At 35.2% G+C, this 26,003-nt stretch overlaps 3 protein-coding genes across 6 annotated transcripts; 1 reads left to right on the forward strand and 2 right to left on the reverse strand.

The window, feature by feature from the left end:
* Nucleotides 1–1,147: 1,147 nt before the first annotated feature.
* On the reverse strand, nt 1,148–14,616 carry LOC139814861 (uncharacterized). Its single transcript, XM_071781352.1, has 10 exons — nt 13,607–14,616; nt 12,926–13,065; nt 11,947–12,116; nt 11,537–11,656; nt 11,074–11,295; nt 4,170–4,324; nt 3,367–3,596; nt 2,533–2,876; nt 2,240–2,307; nt 1,148–2,147 (listed from the first exon to the last, which is right to left on the reverse strand). Exons 1-10 carry the CDS (start codon nt 13,786–13,788, stop codon nt 1,925–1,927), a joined length of 1,854 nt encoding a protein of 617 aa, XP_071637453.1. The 5' UTR covers nt 13,789–14,616; the 3' UTR covers nt 1,148–1,924.
* A 447-nt stretch (nt 14,617–15,063) lies between these two features.
* Nucleotides 15,064–16,594, forward strand: LOC139814252 (cyclin-dependent kinase 2-interacting protein-like). The gene is made up of 4 exons (XM_071780382.1): nt 15,064–15,274; nt 15,487–15,710; nt 15,865–15,973; nt 16,348–16,594. Exons 1-4 carry the CDS (start codon nt 15,259–15,261, stop codon nt 16,542–16,544), a joined length of 546 nt encoding a protein of 181 aa, XP_071636483.1. The 5' UTR covers nt 15,064–15,258; the 3' UTR covers nt 16,545–16,594.
* A 588-nt stretch (nt 16,595–17,182) lies between these two features.
* On the reverse strand, nt 17,183–26,003 carry Mahj (LisH and WD40 domain-containing protein mahjong). 4 transcript variants are annotated; one of them, XM_071780509.1, is made up of 16 exons: nt 25,873–26,003; nt 24,489–24,756; nt 22,780–24,120; nt 22,395–22,604; nt 22,038–22,204; nt 21,590–21,830; nt 21,378–21,497; nt 21,005–21,304; nt 20,723–20,920; nt 20,327–20,562; nt 19,995–20,252; nt 19,707–19,896; nt 19,324–19,617; nt 18,737–19,145; nt 18,381–18,620; nt 17,183–18,234 (listed from the first exon to the last, which is right to left on the reverse strand). In XM_071780509.1, the coding sequence occupies exons 2-16, from the start codon at nt 24,747–24,749 to the stop codon at nt 18,023–18,025; spliced, it is 4,677 nt and encodes a 1,558-aa protein (XP_071636610.1). In that variant the 5' UTR covers nt 24,750–24,756; nt 25,873–26,003; the 3' UTR covers nt 17,183–18,022. The 4 variants fall into 4 exon arrangements, with proteins under 4 accessions (XP_071636610.1, XP_071636608.1, XP_071636611.1 ...); XM_071780507.1 differs by having other exon boundaries at nt 25,792–25,919; XM_071780510.1 differs by lacking the exon at nt 25,873–26,003 and adding an exon at nt 25,607–25,763.

Genomic DNA, 26,003 nt, shown 5'->3' on the forward strand with positions numbered 1-26,003 from the left:
GAAGATCGCAGTTGTCGGAGTCAAATCCACTTCCGATTCGTTTCTTTCTTTGGACAAGAGGCCCGGTTGGAGATCGACGATATCCGAGCAAACATTTAATTCGCGATTACATTATTTTCGAGGGGGCGAGGACCAGCCGACTACCCCGCTCCCCCTGTCAACGCCAATGCATCCCCCTCGGCACGCACACGCGTGTCCGTCGAACGGTTTGGAACGTACTCGAACCACTCTTCGACCCCTGGAATAATAGAGATTTCACGCCGCAGGGCCCACTTCGGTTCTCACAGTAGGGGTCTGGTACGTCGAACGATCTCCTGTTGTCCGATAGTTCGGTTTACGCTCGTGCTCGTGCGAGGACATTTAATCTGCCGGACGGCGAGATCGTGTGCCTCTAAGTATCTGTTTATAGTTTTTGGGGATCAATTTGTTTGCCAAATTATTTATTGGTCAAACGGGCAGACGAGAACGGCGCCTCCACGCTACCGCGAATTTGTTTGATCTGCGATTGGGAGTGCGGTTTGGGAAAAACAAACATCGCGATCCCTGCATGTGCATTCTGCATTTTTTATTTTTATCTGTTGGACCGCGACGTATTGAACCTTTAAATCGTGTACGCGGTGGGAAATATGGTCAGTCATTTTTTCTTTTTGTTCTATTATAGTCTGGGGAATTTTTGATAGCATCTTGTACGTTAATTTTAATATTAATAGAAATTTACATGAATTAACGTTGCACAATTTCAAAATTTCAAAATTTTCTAAGTTTCGCAATTTCTTGGAATCAGATTTTAAATTCTTAATATTTTTTTATTTTTTGCATCTAAAGAGAAAAAGAAAGAGAGAATAAATACATTTAAATGAGTTCTATTATATCTAACGTTTTGATAAAGATGACAAGTTAAAAATTAAAAGATAATCTAAAATTCAAAAATCTAATTCAACTCCTGGAAATTAGACATTTAATTCTAAAAAAAAATTTATTTTTTCACGGATATGCATAGAAGTGTGATATTCTTATTTTGTGATACTTTCATTCGTGCACAAAAGCCATATGGAATAAATTTATTTACGTCATTCAACATTTAATGACGCCACGTTCATTATGTAACATAATAGTTATATATTACTGTACAGCATGATCGCGGTTGTTTTATGCTTGCAACAGCCTATTAAAATCGTATTGCTACGCAGTATGATTTAACTAAAGGCGCGAAATTATTTTATGAACAGTTAAAGATTAAAGATAAAGACGTTCGATTTATTATTTTTTAATATTTTGCGAATTATCCACTTTGATCCAGAATTAGCTGCCATTATATAAATAAATGTTCTTGGAGAACGAAAAAAATGCAGCTATCACGCGTTTATTTCATTCTCTGACCGAATAGGAAATTAGTATTTTCGTTTCATAATGCTTTCAATATTTTTAAAAAGTTGCACAATTTTTTACGATGTCATGTTTTTTGATTGAGCAGAATGTTGTTCGTAGAATATATTGTTAATTTCACCGAGAAATATCCATCGCTTTGTAAAGGAATCAACTCTGTTACATTGTTTATTTAATAGTCCGTTTTAATGTTAATTTCCACTCAAATCAAACATATTGTATAACTGCATATAGAGTTTTATGCCGCGCATTTGTGTAAAATATACAGTATACGTTTCCTAAAATGACTATTTGTCAGAACATAAAATTTAAAAGAAATTTTCTCTTTTACATTATAACTATAAGTGAATGTTTTTTTCGATTTTAAAATAAATAACATAATTTATAATGCAATTCAAAATCGAACTCTAATACTGTTGTATGATATTTATCACATTAAAAAATTTATGAAATAAGTGAATAATATACATTATATACAGAAACAATAAGTAAATGACTTTCTTACTAGGTAAAGACATTCGTACATTAGTCTATAATATTAAAATAAATATACAAAATTATTTTTGCTATCAGAAACTAAAATATTATAATTATTTGTCACGAACAAACCTGATACCCATGCAAATTTATGTCCCTGAGTTTTTTTAACACCTAACACCCGTAGAAATTCGCCTTCCGGGGAAAAGATCTGCACTCTCCCATTTCCAGCGTCACCAACAATGATGTATCCCTTCGCATCGATCTTCAACACCTCAGGTGATCTACAAATTAGAAATTATTCTCTAGTAAATTTCTAGATACTAATAATAATATAAATTTAGTGTCATTAAAGTATAAATAACTTTATATTAACCTAAATAAACCCTTTGCTGTGCCGATGCCACCGATCGACTGTAGAATTTGCCCGTCGTGATTGAATATCTACATTAAAAAAATTGTGGTTTATTTGCAATATTCATTAGTAAAACAATAATAATATATATTATGAGATAAATATATATCATTTATTTTAATATTTGATATAATTCTTTAAGTATTTTGTGTATACAAGTTTAGTTTTAAATTTCCACGAAGATCAAAGAAAAATTAATTTAATCCAGAGAAAGGTGAATAAATATCCAAGACAACTCTTTAATATGATTATACCTTTATCTTGTGATTTCCGGAATCGGCGATGGCGACGCGAGTTATCGTAACAGCCACGTCGGTCGGTTGATTCAATTGGCTCGCGGTTGGGCCAGTTTTACGGAATCTGACAGTGCCCCTTGTGTTTTTACCCTTGGGCCCGATGCTGTCCAGATACGTGCCGTCCCTCTCAAGAATCTGGATACGATTGTTCTCAGTATCAGCGACGTAAAGCACGCTACGTTCCGGATGAAACGCGATTCCTTCCGGCGAGCACAGCTCCGACTCTCTGTGACCTTTTTCGCACATGCGACGAACGAGTTCGCCGTTGTGATTAAACACGAAGATGCAATGCTTCCATTTATCTGCGAGGAACATCGAATAATTAACGAATTACTGATATTCGCTAATTATTTCTGATTATTGAAATACTAGTTCTTTCGTAAATAATGGTCCGAATTAATACACCAAGCTTATCAAACTGTGAATAACAAATTTCAATCAATATATGTGATCTATAATTGGGAGATCACTATTGTAATAATTGTATATGGATTGCAGTTTTTTTCTGAGTCAAGATAGATAAAAAAATGGTGGAGGAAAATCTCTCGCTATTTAATTTGATCCACCATTCTATGATTAGATATATATTTTTCCTACTCAACGGTTATTTATACATTTACTATTTATTTGTATATATACTCATTAATTTTTATTTCGTTAAACCGTTCGTTTAAAAAGGAAAATATGTATAGATGCAACAAAAACGAAAGAAAATTTAAATTTTAGGAACTTAAGCTAGAGCCCTGCCGTTTTACGCGGATTAATCCTCGCTCGAGGATTAAATATTGATACCTGTCACGTATATCTCGTCGTGTTCCTGCAGGAAGGCAACTCCTTGAGGTGCCATCATCTCCTGGTGACGAATTTTCCGCACAAGTTTGAACTTCCTGTCGAGAATGACAATCCGTCCCGATCCCGGACAGGTTACGATAATGTTATCCCTCCAGGAATCAACGGCAAGTGCCGATGGTCGCTGCACTATGTCACGGGTCACGATAATTTTGGGTGTGAAATTTTTCCGCCTGCCGCATCAATTTTCTTTCATTTCACGACCTCGTATCGTCACAGTCACATATTGTATTTAGTGTACATTCTTCACGCGACGCGAAATGACTTTCAATTTAATTTAAAATACACAATGTGATATTAAAAATTCAGATAACACAACAATTAAAAAATCCTTATAAAGACGTAGCTCCGAAAAAGACGCTTATATGTATATTTATATATCTACATTTTAGCAATTTCTTGATATTTTTATATGTTCTTTTAATAAATTATATTTACTCTGCACGAGTTAAAGAAATCTAAAATTTCCTTCTTTTACTCTTCTCTTTTTTTACAAAATACTTTAGCAATTTTTTATAAATTGTAATAAAAATTTCGTTTTTAAGCCATTCACTTGTAGCCTCTTTCAACTATATATAATCGCATAGTAAAAATTATGTCATAACAAAAATATGTGAAGAATAATATTCGAAATAGTATTCTAAAATACGTATAAATGATAAAAGATCAAAAACTTTTCTTTATCTAATTTTGTTGAACACAATAATTATATACAAAATAATTATTATATGAAAAGATTTACTTACTTGTACGAAGGACCAGTCTTCTCTTTCATAAATGACTTTCCACGCTTGTTAACTTTTCTGAGGTCCCTCTCGACATCATTTAATTCCGATTCCCAAATGGTAACTGCTGCCATTATTTCCGCGGCCTTTTGCTGTAGGTCCAAAAATGTTTTCACCTGAAATAGACACAAATTTAGCGTATCATCGGAGACGGATAAAATTGCCATGAAGAACTATGCGCTTAATATAATTTCCGTCTAATTCAGTATAATTAAAGTAGATGGACTTTGATTTCCAAGCGAATACGACGATGAAAGTTTCCTCCGGGGTGAGAAGTCGTTCGCTTCTCATCGCGGATGAATCGGCGAATGAACAAAAATGAAATATATGCAGAGCAATGCAGTTGACGTTCTTCGCCGCAAATCCCGCGCGGTGTGCAACGACGCGTCGCTAAATTGCGGTCAATTTCTGGTATAAAGAGACACGAAAGGAGAGAGAGAGAAAGAGAAAGAGAGCACGGAGGAGAAGGGGGATGGACGAGAGGGGAAGAAAGAGAGAAGGAGGGAGAGAATGAGAGAAAAAAGAGAGCGGTGAAGCTTTGTGCTTTCTGGCACTTACGGTACCCCGAAGTCGTACCACCGGCGGTCACGTGGCGACGTGTGCGGGCCCTTTGTCCCCGATCGCGGGGTCCCGCTCCTTCCTTCTCTCTCGCTCGCCCTGACCGCGTTTCGATCGTCGCGAACAGGAGGATCGCCGCGATTCAATGCGCGAGGACACGTGTACCAAATAGGCTTGGTTGCCTAAAGCCTGTTTGTGCCGCGGCGATGAATCCCCCGACATCGCCGGCCGGCGATTCGGCCAATGCCATAATCTGACGAGGAATCCTCGTCGAACCGATTTCATTCTCATTTCGATGAAAATTAGAAGATATATATGTAGACGAAAAAGAAAAAATACAAGTACATGTTGATGTATTTGTCTCTATCAGCCCATTCTCATTTTTCTTCTTCTTCTTCCCCCCCCCTCTTCTTCTTCCTCTCTATCACAATTATAGAATACATTTATTTTTTATCATAATTAGATAATTTTAGATGCCTATTATGGCGGAAAGTGTTTAAGAGGTGAAGAAAAATGATTTTATTTGCTCGGAGGCAAAGATATCTATCTCAGATATACATCTTTCTTCCAATCTACAGATTCGTGGCATTTATTTTTTTGCCACGTGCGATTCGTCGGACCGTTCAAAGTGCATCTCAACTTGGTGACTTCAAAGCGCGTCCGTCGTCGTTTTTTCCCCGACACTTAGCGTGCCGATACGTTTCACGCCGATCAGGTGGACAGCGCGACGCGTCGCCGATAAAATGGTCACCCAAGAATCGACATCCCTGTCCGACAATTTGGTGCCTTTCCTCCGCGAGAACGGAAGTAGTTGCCAATTGGAAACGAGCCGTACTTCTAGCGAAATATGAGAAATTTCGAGCGCAAGAATACGGGGAGAGCTCTGGCCTGATAAGACGCGAATTCAGAAGCGAAAGTACTGCAATCGAACAATCGGACTTTGCGAGATACTACATGCCAGATTTTTAGCGTCAGCTGTAGAAGAAACAGACAAAAATAGATTGCAGAAGTAGCTATAATTTGAAAATAAAATCACATGGGTCATATTTATGTAAATTCGATTGTCTTTCAATGTTAGATTATTTCTAAAATAGATCTTGCCGATAATATTCTACACACACACGTGCACAAACACGTGTTTATGCAAAATGTATTAGATATAGGGTACATATAAAATAAAGTGTTAAAATTTATTAGCTATAGTAATTTTTTATTCGTTAAATATAAAAGAAACTTATTGTAAGACAAGAACCCATGTAACAATCTAACGTTATTTGTCGTCATTGGTTTCAACCTTAAAATGACAACAAGTAACGTCAGCTTGCTATCTGGTAAATGCATTGTTCAAAGTGGCAAATAATGTAATGATAGAAACAAAATTTTTTATACTAATTGTAAGCACTTTTATGAGATATCAAAATGATATCGTTTCACCCTCCCGTTACGTGCACGCAACAGCTAATTTACAGCGACGTCGCTTTTTTTAGTGATCGGCAAATGAGCCAATCTGGAAATCTAGAACCCCCCCTCCCCCCGCACAGTTAGGGGGGCCGCAGTGTCCCATGCACGCGTTCTTTAACCAGCGCGATATAAACATACACGTCGGAATTAATGATACACCGTTTAGTTACGCGTCAGTTGATTTTCCCAGGGCAGCAGCTTTGTGAATTTGGGGGGTGAAAAGGGGGGATAGGGAACTGTATCTTAGGGGATTCGACACGCGCACTTCAATATGTCACTGTGGCTAATTTTAGGGGGCCAACTACCCCGCGCCACCGGCGACTCGGGCACCCCCGCCGAACCTCAAAGACGGGAAGGGGGCGTATCGTATCCTGTAAACCTGCAGCAATCAGCATCAGATCCAACTTTCGGCCTGATTTTTTTCGTGTCGACGCCCACTACCCCCGCCCCCTTTTCCTCATCGCTCGCGTCTTGACAATTAGCGAGCCTCCGCGGCATCATTAAGCCGTGCGACGCTTTGTCTCGGAGGCAAAAATTTCAATGACGGTTCGGCAGGAGCTACGACGACCCATTGTATGTATTGTATTGTATTGTAAGTAGTTCCTGAGACAGAGCACTGTAAACAATCGCAATTATGCTAATTTTTAATTTGCTTAAAGTAAATATAAAGTACATAATTATACATTGACGTGTAATTATGTCCATTTTTTTACTTGTTAATTTCATCATCGAGAGTCCTTAGTTATTTATACATTTATGTACTATTTTGTTTGTTTTAAATTAACTGATCAACTAACCATTATTAGATTGAGGCTTAATATCACAATAATAATCTTTATTCTTCCTATCTTTTATATGTTAAAATAATATAAAATAAGCCTGATAGCCTAGAGGCTCTTATTGATAGGTGACGTTAATTTTCGTCACTGCACATACAGCGACGAGTAGAGTCGCTTTTCAGATATGAGCTGCCAAAAATGCTGTTTATCACTTCATTTTTTTTAATCTCACGTTGCCGGTGTTATTTCAAATTACCGTGTAAAATGAAACTAATTGTCGGAAACTAATCATCGTACATATGTCAGAAAACAATCGTCCCATTTTTATTTCATAAAATAATTATGCAATTTTATAATCTTTTATATTTTCCTAGAAAAGTTTTTCACTCAAAGAAACATTTTTTCAGAATCAGGTTCCTCTCGCATAACTTCGTTCAATCGGCGAAATCGGAGCAGTCACACCGCGTCATTGTTATTCGTCCGATTATGCAGAAGATGAGAGACGAGTTCGACAATTAAGTGACTTCGGCGAATGATTCGGCGGTGCGTTACATAATTGTCAGGCCAGTCAGTCATCGAGCGAATTTTCCGGGCCCGGCGGAATATCCGCGCTAGCGGGTGCGGTAATAAATTATAAAAGATGATCGGTAATTAACAGTAACTGCAACTGGATAGCGTTTATGCTGTCGCCGGTGGAATATACGCCCGCCGGTGCCTGTAGCTGACTCTTTATAGTGGGGTGTGCTCGTGACGTGAATTATTAGCCCTTGGGCTCCACAGAGAACCTCCAGGTCTACATACGTATATGTGTGTGCGTATGTGTGTGTGCGTGTATGTGTGCGGGATCTGTGTTCGCGGGCGTGGCCTGGCGAGAGTGTCGGGCGTGGCTACGAGCCAACCCCGAAAAAGCTACCCCGAGAGAAACGAGAGCGTGCTGAGGGAATGTATTTACGGGGAATTGATTCAGGATGGATCCCATTTCGCCCACGCGAATGTATATAAGCTGCAAAATTTACTTTTCTTGCCGGCTCACCTACTTTGAACAGCTCGGATGAGCAGCATTTTCTCTTTCGCGGGTATATTTTCTTTTTCTTTTTTCTTTTTTTCTTCGACATGGAGTTGCGGTCGATTCATATAAATCGTTGGCAGATAAATTTCATTATTTGAATAGAAGTAGTAAATTTCAGAATGCTGCAGAGAGATGTTAGGCGTAGGTATTTCTTTCAAATTATGATTGGAGATTCTTTCGATAACAGTAAAAAATTAAGGGATCTTATCAAATGAGATATATAAATCTTTGTTTCTTTTTTTTTTATTAATTCTGAATCTTACGCGCGCGCGTTAAAAGAAATTTAACTTGTAATTTAATTACTGCACACTTATGTCCATTTCTACCAATGTTAACTTTAATCTCGGTTTCTTAGAAAATTAGAAAAAGATAAAAAGTAAATTAAACCGAAAAATTAAAGTGTTAATCTGCAATGATAGAAATGGACATTAATGCTGAAAAATAAAAGATCGCAATAAATCGACTGCTTTGTACAAGAAATGTTTCTTCGAAAGACATCGACTTGAGAGCTATGGATAAAAAAATATTGATAAAAATACAAAATAATACATAAAAATGTCTAAAATTATACACCTTTATAAAGCGCAATATGGCGACGAAGTCGCAAGTGTATCTCATTCGATTTACTTCCTTGCGGGATAGAAATCCTCGATACGTTGAGAATGAGTCGCAGAGTGAGAAATGAATGGAGAGAATGAGAGACAGGAGGGGAAGAGAGATAGATATAGAGAAACAGAGAGAGAGAGAGAGAGAGAGAGAGAGAGAGAGAGAGAAAGAGGAAGAGGAGGAGGAAAGCCGCGTTGCGGAGAAAGAGACAGGATTCAGAAGAGCCTTTGCCATCGTACCAGACCACCGTGCCTGCGTTTGTACAGTGGTAATGGGCTGTCAGGAGCAGACGTTGGCTGCTCGTGCCTTATACACCAACACCATTATCCTCTTGCTATCCCGGGTTAGGTCCTATCGGTTCGCGAACCCGCCCTGAACTCGCTTTCGTCGCATCCCTCTATCTCTCCCCGGCCTCACGGCTCATTCCTCGTCGTTATCGTCAGTTTTTTTTTGCTCGATTTAACGTCGGTACATTTCTGCGTTTTATACGAATATACAGTTTTTCGACATTCTAATCCATATTTGATCATTTTTAGTTGATTTTAAATTTAATCGTAGTCGTTTTCGTTTTATAATTATAATTTTTATCGTAGGCTAAAAAATAGTTTGACGTCTTTAAATTTCTTTTTAAATAAAAAAAATGTTCAATTATAAGATATTAAAAAATTAAAAAAAAAGATTTTTTAATTTAAAGAAAGATGAGTTTTGATTGTCATAATAACTTAATTAATTATGTTTATCTTCTAGAACTAAAATTAGAAAAAAGCGAAGATTAAATTAAGTTTTAATTAAAATTAGTCAATAAGTTGTTGAAGTTGTGATCTTAACCATTTTTAGTATAATCTTAAGTTTACTTATACTAAATATTTGTCAAGGTATTCATAAGGAAATATGTGTTTGAAAACGATAATTTTTACAAACATTACTCGTATTAAAAGTAAAAATATCTTAATTAAGAAACAATACTTGTTTTTAAACGGTAATCTTTAATTAATCCTCTATATTTAATTATGGTTATGGATAAACTGCTTATTTATTTACGCAAGAGATTACGCTTGTAAACATGTCTCTCTCTCTCTCTCTCTCTCTCCCTCCCCTTCGCCTCTATCTCTCTATGTGTGTGTGTGCATATGAATTTTCGTATTACTTTTAAAACATGTCAAAAACAAAACTCTGTTAAAACATAATCGAGCATCGTCTAAAACACATATAAAGCAAACGTATATAAAACAAATGTACTGAATAACATAATGTATAATAATCGAATTAATTTAATTTATTTAGATTACCTTTTACGTGAAAAAAAATTATTGAAATATGTACATTCAAAATTATTCAAATATGTGTCATTCTATCTTATCTATCGTATCTCATCCCGATTATATTCAATGAAGTATCGTAACAGCGTAACAGTGCGAATATTTTCTCGCCTCAGAACCCTTTATATTTTCTCAGCGATAATTTTCTCGCTGTTTTTCGCGGTTGCGCTGCGCAATGTTCCTGTTGTCGGCATAGGTCTTTTCCAGGTCGCGAATTTCTTGTCTATCTCATTAACTTTGTAGGAAACGATGAAAATTTCGACTAAACCCGGCAACCCCTGGTTCTCGCCTCGACCAGCTCCACATGCTCGCCATCCACCTCCCTCCCCCCTCTGCCCACCCTTCCACGTGCCTTCCTCCTCCCAAGTAATCAATACTGTGAGGCGTCCTGCACGGGACAGGTACAATGCTGGTCCAGATTTTAGAACCGGAGGAGAGATCGGGGTGCAGCGTCAGAAGGAGCGGAGAAAACCCAGTTTACTTCACTTCGGAAGAGAACGGACGAGAGAATGGACTTTTTTCGATAGTTCGATAACTTTTTTCAACTCCATTTTTCTGCCATGGACAAATGCCGATACGAAACGACATCTTGATAAATATATGTCGAAAAGCCCCAATAATTTTTTTACGCTATCTCTTTACCCACCACTAATCTCGATCGAAATATCACGCAAGTTAATCAGTTAAAGATTGTTAAAGCTTTTGCTAATAAGCTAACTAAATAAAAGAAAAAGATTGATGAAGAATAAAAGAAAGAATCTTTGATATATGAGTATGTAGAAATATGTTTAATATAATATTTAAAGATTTAAAAAATTTGTTAAAATATTAAATTTTTGTTAAAGAATATATTGAAATATATTCTTAACTTTATTTAAGTTTTTCAAGTTTATACAATCCATTATTTAATATATAATTTACGTAGAGAATGTTATACTATACTCATGGATGTATTACATCCATGAGTATAGTACTTACATACGCAAAATATACACATGCACACATACCCGTAGAACAGATTCCTCTTTTTATTTCACGAAAAATGAAAATATTAAAATCTTAAAATATCATACCTTTTCCTCATTATCAGACAGTGTATCATATTGCACTTCCTTGTGTTCCTTTATCTCCATTTGAGTTTTTTCCATCCTTTGTCTAATATCATCAACTGACGTTTCTCCCGTAGCAATTATATGCTCTACCTTCTTAATCTGATTGTCCCTCTTTTTATTAAGTTCAGTTATCTGAGCCTCGATGTCCCTATTAATGAATTCCACCGTTTCGTTTGCTTTGCTCTGCAGTAACAAAAAACTTAATTAACTCTTTCGCGTGCCCGCGCGCACATATATGCACAGACAAATTTTTTGACGATAACATCCCATCCGTTTAACTTCGAAACGTAACATTTGTAACATTTTGCGTTTAGTAAAAAATATATTTAATTACTTTTTGGATATAGTTTAAATATATATTTCTAAAATATTCTTCGTAATCTAGAATTCTAGAAGAATAAGCTAATTAATAAATTGCGATTACCTCAAAGTTGATTATTTTATCTTCGAATCTGGTCGCTGATGTCTCGAGATCCCCATTTATATTACCTAGTTCATCCTTCAAATCATTGACATGACTTGTCCAGCAGTCATCACAGAATCTCTATAAGAATGTTAACATGTAATAAAATACATTTTATTATTCTCATCGTCCACTCTATTTTACAAATACAACTAATCTTTTAATAAATTGATAGCCACAATTACACCCACGTTTAATATTTAATCTGGTAAAGGATTATTGTAATTTTACTGTATAATTATACAATCTTCGCGAGTGCATCATAAAATGTGCACTCGCGAAGACTGACAATAATTTCAAGTTTCTTTATTCTCAAAATACAAAATTACAAAGATTATGTAAATATCTAAATATCCACGAACCGTACTTACGCGTTTACAGTGTTTACATTTGTTTATATACTCGCAAACTTCACCGCAGCTACGGCATATTTCGTCACGCATCTTTGGAGGTAAAGGCGCAAAGCTCACCGCACTTTTCGATTCTTTCTTCGCTATTGCAATTACTGCTACATTGCATACAGGGCAAATAGAGCTGCCATCTAAGATAGAAACACATATTAATTTTATGACACGTATTTTATCATTTATCTACAAATCCAGAAGATGTAATCAAAGTATGAATTTCATTCTTTACATCATTAATACTAGCTCCATGGAATTATTTTTTAAATTATATTTCTTGACAATTTCGAACTTGTGACAATTAAGTGAGACATGCTACAAAAATTATAAACGCCTGTTAAATGAATTTCTGATGGCAAAATTATTATTATAAATGTCTTAAAAAGTGTTGTACGAGGACATTATGCAATATATATAAAAATGCGTGTTGCAATGTAGATAAAATAATTAAAGTAATGATAATATAAATTTGTGTTTTAAATTTTTGTTGATATACATTTACGACTGATGTGTTTAAGATAAACGTGCACGATTAAATATAATCATAATAATAAAATACCATATTAATAAAATTGATTGCGTAAAAATAGATATTAAACAATATCTCACAAAATAATTATTAATTACGGTGCTTATTGTGATGTGTCAATTGCTTATTATTATGCAGTTGTCGACTACAGCTTACTGCTTTATTAACTGATTATACCTTCGAAAGTTAATTATACGCAGCACATACACAAAAGACGGAATATCGACTTGATAATAACAACATTATGTAAAATTCAATGCGTTACATAATGCACAAGAGAATCTCGCAAACTCAATAATTATAATTTTTATTTTAAAAACCGCATACATGTAGATGAATGGTATTATAGTTGGTTTAATCGGAAATGCGCTATGAAATAATTGCTTATGTAAAAATAGTATTTCAAATAAAATATACCTCTTCTGCGTGATATCATAAGACGATTTTTAAAACATTCCATGCAGAAAATGTGCCGACATTTCATCATTCTAGGTGAGTTTACTTTGCTCTTGCATCCCACGCATTGTGATAAGTCGACAGATTCGAGCGAAGTCGTCCTATTATAGAAAAAAATGAACAGAAATTAATCACGATTAATAACAATTGAAAATTGTAAAATTAATAATGACCAATATCTTAACAATTTGCAAGCAATCGTAAGTTACAAGGAAAAAATACACAAATATCCCTTGTCTATTTTGAAGAACTATATTTTTTGCAAGCATTTTTTTCTCCGTGCTTTCTCTCAAAAAAAAAAAAAGATTATGCAATATACTATATTGCATACCTTTTTTGAAAAGCTATGCGCTTTCTTTACCCCAATTGATTCATCCCTTATTCTATTAAAAGTATTACATCCCTATTCGCATAAAAGTATTAAGGTATTCTAAAAAAATTAATAGTTTACGAGATATTTTATATTTCATGTAAAAATATGTCAATAAAATATATAATATCTCGTAAACACACACTTTTGATTTTTCGATGATTATACTTTAGTACTATAACATATAGACGTTAAATTTAAATAAAACACAATAAAACCCTAAGTAAAATATACAAGATAAAAATGTGAAAATGTGAATTTCATGATCGTACTTGCGAAGACGGGCGTTTTGTTCTCTGGATGAAAAATTTCTGGATCCCATCGGCCTTCTGCCAACGGAAGCGGACCTCCGTAAGATCTTTGGTACTTGACGCATCTCTCGCCTAGTCGAGCTTGACGCGGTGATGTTTTCTAGGCTCGAGTGCAGCCGATGTGGTACTTGTCGCTTGACCATTTTTTTCTTTTAATGTTCGAAAATTATACAATAATTAGAAAAGATTGAATTTAGTATCTAAAAAGAAAACGATATTTTTCTTCTTCCAGATTGTTACGGTATTTCGTTTGGTACCGCAGATATCAATTGCATGAAAAAGTTACTACTTTTTCCAACATATTAACACGAACTTCTCTTTGCCTTCTTGGTTTTTGTTTTAGAACCAAGACCAAGACGTATAAAAGTAGCTCGATTTATCGTAAATCTCTCCACGAGATACAATTAATTTTCATAAATATTTATTTATAAAACAATTAACTGAATGTTGTTAAAAATACGTATTCCTTAAATTACACACAGAAATAATTTAATTCACTGTATTCGTCACGTGTACTTCCATCTTGCACTCTTTTCTCATCAAAAAACGATTTATAATTTATAAATGGACAATCGCCTCGAATTACACGAGATTTGGAGTGCAGAATATCATTTATAATATTAGATCAAATAGGAGTGGGACCGCGTCGCCGTGTATCGTGACGAAAACTGATAAAAAATATTCGGATGACTCGTTTTATCTCATCGGGGCCGGCTCAATAGCCCCATAGCACTGAATCATTTATTTTGCGATAAGATAAACGTTAAAAATCTCTATATCTGATTTTCGTAATAAAATTCGAGGATAAATTCAAATTGGAGGTATTCACCTCAAACAATACAATAGCAAAATTTATTTGTAAAAAAGGTAAAATAAAAAACATCTCGTGAGCTGCTTTTAAACGACAAAAAGCAATCTTACTTACAATATGCACACGTTATTTTTTTCACAGGTATAAGATCAAGATCGTCAAAAAATCATATTGTTAATTTTTCGTAGCATCTTAAAAATTATGCCCGAACTAAATAAATGAATATATTAATATATGTTAATTGAAACTAAATATATGGGCTGGTTTCACCATCTCCGATTAACTGTAACCTACTTCGATTAAACTCCCACTCTTCGTTTCTTTCCAAAGAAAAAGACAAAGAGTGAGGTTGAATCGGAGATGATGAAACCGGCTTGAATGTATGATGATTCATAGATTATTATTACTCATAGATTATTACTCATTATTACCTTCCCCACCATGGATTACAATATTAAATATATATTTTACGCGTAAACGTTCTCTCAACCCGCCTACCATGGGATTTTAGGATTTAGCGTGTTACCCATTGGAAATATTCGTTGATATTCGTGGATGTGGCTACGTAGTTCAATGTCCATTTGTGTAGAGGCGCTAGCGAAAATTTGTCTATAATTATAATGACCTAACCTCTTTTCTACAATTTGCCAATATTTGTACACAATAGTTATAAACAAATAACTCATTTAATGATGAATATAATAGTGTAGAGCAAAAGTAGAATCGTCGTGTTTGTCGAACTCGTGTTAGATATATGTAAAGTGTAGAGCAGTAATTGTAGCTTTATGACAATTAAAAAAGGATGTTTTCTCCTATCAGTAAGTTTATTCTTAATGTATAAGTTTAGATATAAAACTTACAAATAGAATTATAAGGAATCTACTTTTGGAAATTTGTCAATTTTTTTTATCAATTACAACTTTTTTTTTATTATGACTAAGAATTTATAAATATTAAATATTAACGAAGAAATATGGTAGAATTTTTAATGGCGCATCTTATTCGTTTCATTGAAATTAATTTATTACAGATTTATCCTCGCCTAAGTCATTTCAAGGAAGAAATTTAACAGGGACTGTACGTCTTGTACGTGATTTAGCTGCGGATATTCATGGAAATATACAGCAATGGAACAAGCTTCATCTTCTAGGAGTCGATTATTTAAAAGACATAACGCAGGAAAAATGTGATAAAAATTATTCCGAAAATTTACAAGATTTATGTGACAAGTTAGAAAATATTTGTGATAATCTGGTAAATGTTTCCTTTAAGCACTCTCTTACCGCATTATTTCTTATTTTTACACTTTTACCGGCCAACATCGTTTTGGCGTAATTGACACTTTACTTTACTTAGAATTATATATGTGTTTATCAATCTAAGTAATTGAAAGTAACTTTATTTATAGGATGGCATAGTTGGAAACTTAGATCAAATTAAACATCAACTAATCAGTGTAACAGCCTTACATAAAACTGCAGATAAATTGTTTATAACATGGCCGACAACGAAATTTGGTAAGAAACAATCTTAGATAGTTAGATTTGTTAAAAACGCACTTTGCAAAGCATTCGCTGTAAATTTTGCGCAGAATGCCAGCAGAAATGTAATCTTTTAACAGAATATGATAGCAAATTGATTACAGAAACCAAGTAGAAAATCTGTTATTTTATGATTAACTATTGAAATAATGTTGGCAGACTCTGCTGATGGAATAAAAGCTTAATATGAACATGGTCTATGCCACTCTATGCTAATCCGCTATATTCCGTTCAAATCTGTTGGCAAATGCTAGAACATTGCTATCATTTTGCTTACTAGAAACCTATTTGTACATAAGTGATAATTACAATATTTTGATTATAATTGAGTATGCTTCAAAAATGTTTAGGTGAGGTAGCAGAAACTATATACAAAGCATATCATGTGGAAGCTAAATTAAAACGCAAATTACTTGAAAATGTTGCTCACAATTATACAGACTCTTGGAAGATGCTCCATCTGGCAGCGTGGGTGTACGAGCCTTCATTGACTGAAGATTTAAAAGTTTTATTAGATTCGTTACTTATTGAAACTGGTCATAGGTGATAAAAGCTTTCAATGTACTTTTTTAATTTTAATATAGTTTAATAAAACAATGGATTGCAATTTTATTTATTCACATGTTATGACCTAATATGATATATATTTGATAACTATTCCAGTTTTCTGAGCAATAAAGAAAACCAAAACTGTTTAAATTACAATTTTCTTTCGTTTACAGTAATGGTTTTTTTTTTTTTTTTTTCAAAATAATTTTTTCTACATTCTTGTGTTGTTTTTATTAAATTTTTTTACGTGCCATCGTATGTTCTATTCTCTCTATATAAAGAGATGTATTGTGTATAGTATATTGGATAATAGAAAAAAAATGATGAGAAAATACATACTCTTTTAAATTTTATATTTTCTTATTTAATAAAGGAATATAATCATTTTTTTAAGCATTTGATAATGCTCTATTATTGTTTAGAATGAGCATTTAAACGGTATTTTTTATTTTTAAAGTTCTAATCTCATTAGGAAAATTAAAAACATATTAATAGCTCTTTCTCTTTTATTTCTGATTTCCTGAAACATTTAAATCGCAAAAGTCATTTAACAAAAGAAAAGAGAATTAATGTAATACCAGAAATTAAATGAAATAATTAGTGTAAGTAGTTACTATTTCGCAAATACAATTCATGTTCTTTTAAAAGGTTATTTTATTATATAAAGCATGTATGACGACAAAAGCTCGTAATTTATAACATAATTTTTTTATAAAAGATGAAAGGGAAAGAGTGAGACCTGGGACAAAGGGGAAGGAGAAAAGGAAGAAAAAAAGAGAAGAAAAGAGGAGAAGGAGTTAATGATCAATTTTACTTGACGGTATTTTTGCTTCTCAATCGATTATTACTACTTATTATTAGATATTCCTAATGTTGAAAATAATCAATATCAATATGTATCAATAATAATCAATGATCAATAATCAATAATAATCAACATTAGTTGATAAGAGTCATACAAGGACGTTCTCAAATCCATATTTGGAAATTCCAAAAAGTAGGTAATTAACGAATATCACAAGTCTTCCGTAGCTTAACAATTCATGATTAAGAAACAAGTGAAAAAAATGTAAAATCATTTTATATTAATGCAAATTAAAAAATGTCTTTATATTTTTGTTAAGTGACTCAAATCACGAAATTACATTAGTTGTCATGCCTATGTACAGCTTTAATATTTGTATGCCACTAATATTTGACGTATCGTTGAAAAGAACATATAACATGGTTTTTTATTCAATAATCAAACAGAAGATTCATAATAATCATTTACAATTAATCATCTGTAATTTGAAAAGTACAGACATGTACTTTCTTCCCCGTAAAATCAACATCCGAATTACAATGGGAGAAATTATCTGTAAATGTACATTTAGAATATCCAATTAATAACCGCGATAGAATTCCTTTTTTAATACTTATTATATATGTATGTATATATATGTATATGCACAAAATTATATTTCTCAATGACATTCATGAAAATATTAAATCCTCCAGATCCTCATCCGACAAATAGAAATCCTCAGACAGATCGTTAATATCGACACTGGGATCGTAATCCGCACTATCGTCGCCAGAATCACTCTCATCTCCATCATCATCGTCGTCGCCATCCCCATTATTTTCCCTGTTCTGATCGTTATCATCACCATTATCGTCTCCACCAGTATCTGCATTATCACCATCTGTTTTCAGAGTACAAACAAGAATTCTAGTGTCATACTAGAACATTACAATGTAATTTACAAATATATAAAAATTTTTAACACTCGCGGAACAACACTGAGATATATCTCAGGGATAAATAATAAAATAAAATATTGATTTTTACCATCCGCATTATTATCGTCTGACGCATCATCGTCACCATCGTCATCACTGGCATCGAGATCATCTTCTTCATCGTCTTCGTCAGCTTCATCCTCGTCGTCTCTTCGTCTTCCAACATCGTACAATCTAGCACACGATTCCTGTATGCTGGCAAATTCACCCAGGTTTTCAACTATCGCAATCTGAGTGTCAAATTTATTGCAGGCGAGACTATAAATTCCTCTTTTCACATCACAGGTTGCTAAAATATTAATATATGAAATTAATTATTTACAGGCTAAAATTAAAAAAAAATTTACATTATCTTTTAAATAGTAATAATATGTTTCTTGTATTATAATAATGCTTCTTTCTTACCAATATTATTGTAATCTAAAGCATCTAGAGTCTTGAAGGAAGTCGAATAATGAGAATCATTTTCATTGTCTTGATCTAACGAGACTGCATATATAATATTGTTGACCGGTGAGAAGATCACTTCCATGTCATCGAGAGTGGGAACTGTCTTAAGTAGGTGAAACGTTCTCAAATCCCATACTTCAGTATTAGATACAACTTCAGTCCCGTTTGGATGAAAAACTCCGTTTAATGTTTGATTTAATTTGTCAAACTTATGAATTTCTTTCCCTGAATTAACATCCCATAATATGCCATCGCTAAGTACTAACTCGTCGTTCATACTAAAGGTTGCCCGATTTTTAGTATATTGATTTGAAATGGATGGCGTCAAGGTTTTTATTAAGCTTCCAGTTTCTATATCGTATATCTATGATGGAAAGTGTATATAAAACATATAAACTTATTAAAATCTTTTAAGATATAACGCAACTAGAAAGTTATATATAAAGCGCTACTGATAGCTGTTAACGTAAACGACATTATTTTGGTTATGCAATACGGTTAATACAATTAAATGCTAATAAAGTCAGTGCATATGTATTTACCGTCGCGCTCTCTCCTTGGGTACCGATTATTCTATCTTGCAACTTGCTAAATTCAATATATTCATCGTTGTCAAAGGCTTTTTTCATTTCGAAGAACGCTCCCGTGTCCCAGAGCACTGACATAGGACTTCTCCAAGCAGTGGAGGTCAACAAAAGATTACCACGCTTATTACTTTCCATGTGATACACATACGTTTCATGGCAATTATAACTTCCCTCTTCCATCCCTGTATGGACGTTGAACATTTTGACGTCTCCAGCATGAGTGCCCAAAATGAGATACTGTGTGCAAGGCTGCATTCAAAGATACAATTAAAAAGAGATATATAAAACAATAGTTTACAAAAGCCCCAGAATGGTTTACAAAATAAATTAAAACTTACCGAGAAAGTACAACAGGTAAATATTCCTCCCGTATCGGTAGGCCGAAAGGTTTTTATAGGACAGAAACGGCTATAAATGTGTTTTCTATCTAATCTTCTACCATCCATTCCGAATGCTCGTCTCGTTAATCTCACTGTTACATTCGTAGGTGTAGAATTTTTTGCGCACGGGTCTGGACATTTGTGTGGTCTGCAATATTAATTGAAGTACATGGATAAAACCAAACCGAAATAATCGCATTTTACACATTATGTATAGCTATTTTAAAAATAGAAAATATTACTTACACAAAAAGATTGAATTGCGGGCATGTTACCATAGGATTTTTACAGAGAGCATGTTGATTAGTTAAATATTCCGTGATAATAGAATCGAGAGTAACCGATACGTTGGAGCTAGCTACTCCAGGTCCTCCACCACCTCCGGGATCTCTAAAAATCTGTTTCTGTAAAGATCTACAGCTATTTGATTGAGGCTGTATCATAGATTGATAATTAGCCGGAATGACTAGATTAGCTGGCTGCTTTTCGGATGAAATTGATTTCCTACAACATAACGACAATTGTTTAAAAACAGGATATCGACTATAAACATATTGAAGCAAGTATACGCAACTTACTTCTGATTAATTTGTAATTTAATTGGCTGATTTGCATTATTCGAAATAACATTTTGATTCAGGCAATCAGCGAGCTTTAATCGGATGTTATTATTCACAGATGAACCAGTGCCCGTATGGGATATAAATCGAGACGATGTGGGAGTAGTATTGTTTCTACAAGTAGTTTCTTTTTGCGCACATCTAATTGTATTATATAAATTTACAGGGGCACCTGGAGAAAAACTATTTCTTGGCTAGAAAAATAATATTTTGATATTTGTAATATGTATTTTATACAAAAGTGTCAATTGTTCATTATTTTATAATTATTTAAAAAAACGTACATATGTATATACATATGTATCTTTTATCTAGATTTTATGAACGATCTTATTGATCACCATTTTAACTTACAGTTACGCTTGCAGGATTTCGGTATGTAAAAGGTTGATATGTTATTGCAGATTTCATAATTGCAGATGATTCCAAGTTTGCTTCTCTGTGCAATACATTAGCCGTCTCAGTTAAACCCTTCGACATGAGATGCTGATATATTAAATGGTTAAGTTGTTGTTCATTATATTGTATTCTCGTTTGGGCTACAACATTAGCCTATAAAAAAAATCATTTTGTTTAGAAACATCGCAAGAATAATTGAAAGAAAAGATAAATGCCGGATATTTTGAAGAAGCTTACCCTATGTAAACTGACTAAGGAAATTTCATATTCTGCACCCGTTGGTTTCGCTTTACCAGATACCCTTTCCATTAATTCGAGAGCATATTTTTGGAAAATAACATGTTCTTGACGTTTTTCTTGTAAGATAGGATCTTTCATAAGCGACTGAATTTGCCCATTCGTGAACATTGGTAACTTGCTAATAATCTGCCTAACTTTCTCACTACGTGCTAGTCCAGCTAGTGCACGACACGCCAACGCTCGTATGCTATCGGCATCAGTAATAGGTGTTTTCACCATCATTAATTGCAGTAACACCTGTTACAAAAAAAATAATTTTATATAAAACATATCCAGATAATTATTGTAAGACACGATTACACATACATACCATTATCCCGTTATTCGACCTAACGCTTTCCCATACTTTTTGTATCAATTCTTCGCTATTGTGAACGTTCTTTTTCTTGGCAGATCCAGTTACAGAATATCTAGCTACATTTCCTCCGACCTTAAAAAGTCATCAAATATCATCAATTAGAACACCTTAAGAATATTATATACATATATTTGAGGGAATAATTTATATAAAATAAAACGTACTCTGTTTATAGGAGCGCATACACAATTAATTACAGCTCTAAGTGCTGCTCTTTGTACATCAGGATCTGCAATAATCTCACATTCAGCTGCGGCTAGCAAAAGATTAATCGCCATCGTCACCGACATGTCTGGCATGTCGACTTTTTCGCATAGCAGCAACATAACTTTTGGTACAACAGAAGAAATTGCGATAATGTCCAAACATGATCTGACCGTCTCTGCACTAGAAGTAGTATGTACCCTAGAAATATAAATTATTTAGAAATTCCAAAACTCCTACTAACTGTGTATTTGTCACCGGATGGCATAGCATACACCATCCAATGTTATATAGAGATCAGTGATATTACATATATATCATGTAATATATACTGTAAAACACAAAATTACAAAGATCCGATAAACTTTTGTTAATGTAGATATGTGTTAATTTGCACTGTCCACTCACCGTCCACTATAGTTCCATTCGCGAGCATAAGCTATGATTTGCAAAATCAATGTAATACCGCCTAAACGATAAAGCTCTTCCACTGGTGGCCATATCGCTCTAACTGACATTAATTCTTGGAGTATCTCTACTTTTGCTTGAACTTCCTCGCTACTCAACTTGCATGCCTAGAATAATAAACGTGCCTCAAAAATGTATATACATCAAATATATAAAAATATAACAATTTACAACAAAAAAAGAATGTAATTATGGGCGCAAATCATATTTTAGAATAAGATTGCTCATTTTTTACCACTCTGATAAGATAAGATAAGAAGAACTCCTCTAAATGCATAATTAATTGCTCATCCTTACCTTGTAGGGTGGTAATGAGGGCTGCCATGTATCGCGTTCAGCTCTAACGTTTTCCGCACGTTGCAATTGCTCTGCTTTTAAATGCAAATGCGCTTCCATGTATCTCTTCAAAGCAACAGTTACGTGTCGTACGATCTGCCTTGATGCACACTCTTCATCGTCATTTAGAGTCGAGTCTTCTTCAGGATTTAAAAGTGTCAAAACCGATATCTACAGCAGAATTTAAATTACATTTTACTTTATCGAGCAAAAAATAATTCAATGTGAACTCCGTTATCTTTTTCACAATGAACAATTTTTGTGGTTTAAATTAAATAGGTAAATAGATATTAAATTTATTTTCATTTTGCTTAGGGAGCATAAGCATTGATCAATGTTTTCTTACCACGTTATACAATTGTCTCAAGCCGTCCCGTGCGTCAAACTCTTCCAATATAACTTTGAATGGGAAAGAAAAGCCAAAGAACATAGTCGCGTGACATCGTCCAGAATCATGACTGCATTCCAACAACCACAATGCGTAAATCACGAGATTGGATATTATGTGTTTCGGCAACAGACACACTCGTTCCATAGCATCCTCGCAGTACGCAAGATAATAAAGACATATAGATACACCTGTCGCCGCAACACTCGGCCTCGGCACATCCAACAGCCTTTGCAAACCGCCGACATTTAGGAATTCGATTGAGAACTTTTTATGACACAACAAGGACGCGAGGTACTTGAGAGCCTCAAAAGCGAGTCTGCAATCCTTAGTCTCTTGCACGTTTATGTATTTCAGTATCAAGTCCAGAGCGTTGTGTTCGAACACATGGCCGAGGAACTCCTGATACTCGCCCATCGGTGTCAGGTATCGCAAAACCAGCATTTGCCGAGTCGCGAGTGTAGGAGGATGCATTTGAATACTACCAATGACACGCGATTTCGTCTCGGCCCAGGAAGAATTTGAATTTCCCTCCGCCTGTGTCATTTGCGCGTAAGAACTTTGAAACAGACTGGACGACTTTTGCAAGTTGCTCCTGACGGATGCCGGCACAGCGATTCTTGTCGGCTGTAAACTGTAGTTCTGCTTGGATGGTGTCACTGACAGGTTGCTCGCGGCTTTCGGGATGGACAGAGGTGGGGACATGATCTCGGGATAGAGTTCGCTGTTCTTCACGGGCGTCTCACAACCGGAGTTGCTCCTCTTCTTCTTTGTGGCCGGCACATCATTGCGTATCGAGTCATTCTCATCGGAAGAAAGTGACTCTTGATTTTTCATAACTCCGTTTTTCTGCCATTTGTCTCGTAACTTGCGCTTCTCGGGGATGTTTCTTTCATCGCCATCGCTGACGCTGTTCTTATCTTGTCCAACATGAGCAAACGGCCTAACGTTCTGCTGACGATCTTCGTGCGCCTTCTCCTGCAACTTATGCAACCGTTGCAACATTAGTGGCACCATTTTGGCATTTTGATCTCTGAATCCTGTAGCTATGTCTTGCACTTCCATAGCGGCGGCCAGAAGGCCGGTCGAGTAGCTCTGTAATGGCTCGATGCTTTTTTCTGCCCAAGAAAATAATCTGTGTATAAGACCTTCCATATCTGGCTGAAATACTGCTGAGGTTTCTAATCCTGGGAGTATATCTAGCATCAGTCGACAGGCAGCAATGTTCAGTTTTCTGACGTCTCTTCCAGTTATTCCCGCCCGAGAAAAATACGAGTCTCTCAAGTAATCGTTTATTAACTGGAAACAAACGTGTATTATTAAAAATATCATTCCAGAGTGTAACATTATAATTTCAAAAGAATATGTAGATGATAAAAATATTGTTATCAAGCAAATTCTGCTTAACTTGTACGATTGTCTTATCATAAAAATAATACAGCAATATTTTCTGCTTTACTCAAAAATGGCAAACTAAATAAGCTGAGTTAACTAAACATTACAATAGAAAATAGTGTATAATTCCGCATCGAATATTTTTTAAGTTGTGATAAAAGCAAAATTCACAAATATTAATATATCAATTACATTCGAAAGAAACAAATGTAATACGTATCATGCTACAATATACACTCTTATCAAATTTTATCAATTCTATATATAGTTACCTTCGTCATGAAATTATCCTTTCTAAATAAAACTTTCAATATATGCCCAAAATTGCATTCTGGATCGGTGCGCGACGGATGTCTCTCGTCGAACGGATCTGGATCCACATTCATGTAATGTTCTGTCTCGAGTTCTATTATGTCCGCTAATCTCTCGAGAACAGGAATGGGATCGTAAGTTGGTGAGCTATGTTCTTCCTCCCATTGCCGTAGAATTTGTACAACATCCGTTACTTCCGCAAGCGATTCTGCATTCGCCATTATTTATCTGCAAATATGTATATACGTTTGAAACAACAATTTGAAAATCGAGCTTTCTCGTTGGATTTCAACGCCTTACAAAATTTTATATTTAATCTCGTAATTTTGTGCGCGCGCGCGCAATGTATACGCACACACATACGTGCCCAGACAGTATACATGTCCAAAAGCGGGACGTAAGACGTCTAAAAAAACATCTTTTAGACGTCTTTACAAGAAAAGTCGTTTAAAGGACCATTCTTTAGACGTCTAAAAGTCGCGTTTTTTTACATAATGCTGTCTGGAATGTGTATAAAATCATACACTATACTAAGTAAAATAAGTAAAATAAATTATTGTACAGCACATTTCTGCGAAGGAACCCGATAAGAGTTTTCGCCGAAAGTGCGCTAAAATCTCGACACGCGAGTCCTGTCAAACGCGGCAACATGGTCCCCGTCAAACCGCAACGCTAGAGGTTAACTCCCGCGCGAAAGATACAGTACGGGACAATCGATGTCGACAATATTTACAATTTTTCGATGTGTCAGGCATTCAAAAAGAACAACACCGTTCCGTTGACGGGCCTCGAAGCGAAAGACTCCCCTCACTGACACGCGAGGAGAGACATCCTCAATGTCACGACGCGTGTGAATTGCGGCAAACCGACGACATAACCTCAAAACCGCCAACGACGGTAAACAAAGGGGTAGGATAACAAACGGAGGGATTTGTCGGAGAGTATTGTTCGAAGGAGGGCAATTTCGACGCGTGACAATTCGCCACGACCGAATTACGCAAGAAAATCGGGCGAGCCGGCCGGCGTCGCAAATTCGCGACAATTCGCGGCGACCGCGAGGATCAACGGGCTCACTCACATCACCGTTTCGCCGCGCGTTACGGTGGCGCGTGTCCGTCACAGGTTAGGATCCGCGATACGCATTTACGTTTGACAACTGTCGTTCGATGGTTATTCCTCCGGCAATTTTGCCAGCGATCTCCCCGACGACACGGACGATACGCGCGACTCGGGCAGACAGCTGAACAAGACTCCGAGACTTACAAATATTTAATTATCGTTATCACACTTATCCGTCACACTTGGCTCTTGCACAACGATGTATATATCGGCATGGACAGTAACCTCATATTTCAGAATCTCCTCGTGAATCTTCGGGTAGTTCCGAGTTCCGAGCAACTGGTTTCGCAAAAATATTAGATGGGTAACGTAAACACGAACTCCGTACGACGATCCCGAAGTGATCCCGGAGTCAC

This window comes from Temnothorax longispinosus, chromosome 6 (genome assembly GCF_030848805.1).
Source record: "Temnothorax longispinosus isolate EJ_2023e chromosome 6, Tlon_JGU_v1, whole genome shotgun sequence".
Lineage (NCBI taxonomy): Eukaryota > Metazoa > Arthropoda > Insecta > Hymenoptera > Formicidae > Temnothorax > Temnothorax longispinosus.